The sequence below is a fragment of the Suncus etruscus genome, chromosome 3 (genome assembly GCF_024139225.1).
Source record: "Suncus etruscus isolate mSunEtr1 chromosome 3, mSunEtr1.pri.cur, whole genome shotgun sequence".
Lineage (NCBI taxonomy): Eukaryota > Metazoa > Chordata > Mammalia > Eulipotyphla > Soricidae > Suncus > Suncus etruscus.
This window is the reverse complement of record NC_064850.1, coordinates 83,275,325-83,278,797: the sequence shown is the minus strand read 5'-3', so window position 1 is coordinate 83,278,797 and position 3,473 is coordinate 83,275,325. Positions and strand designations below refer to the sequence as shown.

The 3,473-nt window shown below is 40.0% G+C and overlaps 1 protein-coding gene across 1 annotated transcript; it reads right to left on the bottom strand.

The window, feature by feature from the left end:
- Positions 1-371: 371 nt before the first annotated feature.
- Positions 372-2,233, bottom strand: LOC126004534 (prolyl 3-hydroxylase OGFOD1-like). Its single transcript, XM_049770953.1, has one exon. It carries the CDS (start codon positions 2,200-2,202, stop codon positions 580-582), a length of 1,623 nt encoding a protein of 540 aa, XP_049626910.1. The 5' UTR covers positions 2,203-2,233; the 3' UTR covers positions 372-579.
- Positions 2,234-3,473: the final 1,240 nt, after the last annotated feature.

Genomic DNA, 3,473 nt, shown 5'->3' with positions numbered 1-3,473 from the left:
GTGGCCTAACAACCAATCGATCAATCAATCAAAAGTTTAAAAAAGTCAGTATGAAAAACAACTCAAAAAGAAATCATTTTTTTCATATTTATTTACTCCATTCCCGGCAATGTTGAAGGGTTACTCTTGGCTGTGCACTCAGGAATTACTTCTGGGGAGCTTGGGAGATTGACCATATGGGGTGCTGGTGATTGAACCTGGGTGGGCTAAATGAAAGGCAAGTACCTTCTCCTTTTAATAAAAGTAAGTGTCTAACTCCAGCGCAGATCCAGATTGTGACTATCAGGATTGAGTCCTATAAGGACAAACACATAGAACATAAATGTTCTAAGAACATTGTTGGAGGCCCGTGGCTTCAACTGCTGGCCTGCAGAAATTTCCCATTGGTTTTAAAAGATGGTTGTCTTACTGACAGGAGTCCTCCAGTGTTGGTCCATTCTCAGCCTGTGTTGGTCAGTAGGTGTAGAGAGGCTGAGACCACTGCACACATAGCCATCTCTAGCTCTGCTCTTCTTCCTCCCATGCTCTTCAGGTGACCCAGCAATGATGAAGGGCCTCTTTCCACTCTGCACCCTCTTGTCATTCATAATAGACAAATGAAAAGTCCCAGAAACCTGTTCTATGTGGGATGGTTTTCTTTTGTGCTAGGCTTCGGTGGTTAATATACTTGACAAATTTAAGTGTTTCTCTATCTCTGTAGACCAATGCCAAAGAATTGCTTTCTGGATTCACTGTTAGCAGCTCTTCATCTTCACCTTTGGCAATGTAGCAAGTAAAGCCCCCATACTCTGGCTCCCAGCCTTCACAGCCGCAGTAGAAAAGTAAGTCCAGGGCAAACTCGGTCTTGATGTTGTCATAGATTAAAGTGTAGTGACCAGTCTTCCAACGCCTTAATTCTCCATGGCAGGTGGGAACACTTGATTCTTCCTTTGCTTCGTTTTCCTCGGGCTGTGGGGTACTCTGTCCCCCACTTTGTGGATTGCTGCTGACCACCTGATCAACCTCTGGCTCTGAGAAACCATGGCTAGTACCTTCTTCAGTGTCAACAGAAGCAGCTTCTGCCTCTTTTTTGTGCTCTGTCTCATCTTCAGAAGGAGCCAAGAAGTGAAGTCTCAGGCCAGTGAAGTTGGAGAGGAGCAAGAAAAGTGCCTCAGAACGGAATAATTTCATGCAATCCTTCAGTATGTCGGGAAGCTTGCTCTCCTCAGCTTTGTCATAGAACCTTTTATTAGGGGGGCCTTGGCTATTCCAGGTCACATCTTCTTTCTCCAAAGCCTCACAGACCTTGGCAAACTTCTCAGGCTTAAGGAACTCCTTCAGGAGAATTTCGGAACTTTCTTCAAACTCTTCTTGAATTTGAATTTGGTAATCCATGTCCAGATAAGTAGGGTTGATCCATTCGTATAAAATTTCATGATCTTGAGGAATATGAGGACTCCGAGGTATGGGGGGCTCAAAGTAGGTGGGAGGCCTGGTTATTGAAGGACCATGAAACCAGCCACTTATGGACAAACGAGACTTGTCTTCACAGAGGACCTCAGACACCTGGTGAAAGGATACTGGAGACACTTCAAAGAAAATCAATGTGTTCCAAGAAGGGACAAGAGACTTGACAATCTGCTTCGGTTGAACATGTTCATCAACATTGTATAGATCCAGGGTGCCTCCCGAACTCCTGTTCCAGGGAGGAACCAAATAAAGAATGAAGGCCACCCGCCGCCCTTCCAGCTCATCATCATGGCAGAGCAGGATATCTGAGAATTCATATTTAGCACAGGACATGTCAATGGTTGACTCCAAGTTGACTTTAGAAATGTTAGAAATCCAGGTTCGGAAATCTTCATACAGAATTTTCCTTAAAGCACAGATGTGAGGTTCTCTTCTCTTCTTCAAATCATCAGACTGATGGAACTTGTATAAGTCATTACATTTTTCATGGAAATTTAAGTTCAAAAGTTCTTTCTGAAGCTCTTCAACAAAGTTTTGGTTTTGGATGAAATTTGGGATCACACAGTGAGGAAAGGGGTCCATGTCCACGACAATAGCATCGTGATGGAAAGGCGTCCTGGTACTCCAGGCCTCGGCTATTTGCCTTTGCAAGGTCTCTTCCGTGACAGCCTGCGACATATCTGCTTTCACCTCCTTCTTTTTCTTTTTCCCGGCCGGGCTAGGCCCGGGTTCCGCGGGCCGTTTCTCACTCATGCTTCGCTCGCAGCGATCTACCCCACGCCAACCTGCCCGATCTTTCCCTCAATTAGATTCTTATTTAAGATAATACTAATTAATTAAGTAAACTGAAATTTTAGAAAGTTTTAATTTTTATATTAAGACAAATGAAGCATAGATTAAAAGTAAAAGGTATTTACATTTCTGCTTAATTTTTAAGCTAAATTTGAAAGTAGCTTAGATTTTCTATGCAAGCCAAGGAAATTAGCTCTAATCTATGACAAAAACATGAACATCTCAAAAAGAAGTTCTAGGAAGAATCATGGTCATATAAATTAAAATGTATTATAATATGAATATATTCTCAAAATATTAAAGTGGAAAAGATTGGAAAGTAAGTATTAAAAGAATTTGATGTACTAGCCAAGAAGTGTAGATGTGTTAAAGTACTTGTCTGTAGTTCAACCACAGTTGGAATCCCTGAAACTGGTTATGTTCCTCTAAGCACTGCCAAGAGTGATTCCTGACCATAGAGTCCAGATTAAGTTTAAGCTCTGCCAGGTATAGCCTAACTTCTCCTCGCAAAAGACCAGAATATCAAATTCCAACTTCTCCTTTACATTTTCACTGTGATGATTCCCCTTACTGCCCCGGAACATTTGGAAGATGTTTAATGTTGTCATTATTCAAATTATGAAGACACAAGTATATAAAATTACTATTGTCCTTTTGAATAAATGTCCTTAACAAATTGTTATTTAAAATATAGTTCTGAGACCCATAAAAGCTCAAAGTGGTGGAGAACAGATGACTATCTCCTCCCACACACTGGCCCAGATTTTCATAGCTAGGTGGAATGTTATTGGAGTGCCTCATAAATCTCTAAAGCACCTTGGAGAAGTCCTCCAAATAAAATGAATTTCAGAAGAAACTCAAGCATCCACCCTTTACATTAGATACTAATATAGCATTACATGTTTTGTTATAAAGCAATATATAATATTACTATCTCTGAAACAGGCAATAGCATAATTTATATTCATGTTTTTATTCTTAAAATTCTCTTAATAGTAAAAAGAGAATGGCTAGTTATATATTTGAATATATGAATATTAAAACAGCCCTGATACTGAAAACAGATGAGTGGGTAGAGAAATCTGGTCCATCTATACAATGGAATACTACACAGTTCAAGAAAATGAAGTCATAAAATATGCTTATATATGGACAAAAGGGATCACTATTAACAATGAAATGTTAAAAATAATCACTCTGGATAAGAACTTGGTACTGAAAGGAGGTAAAGT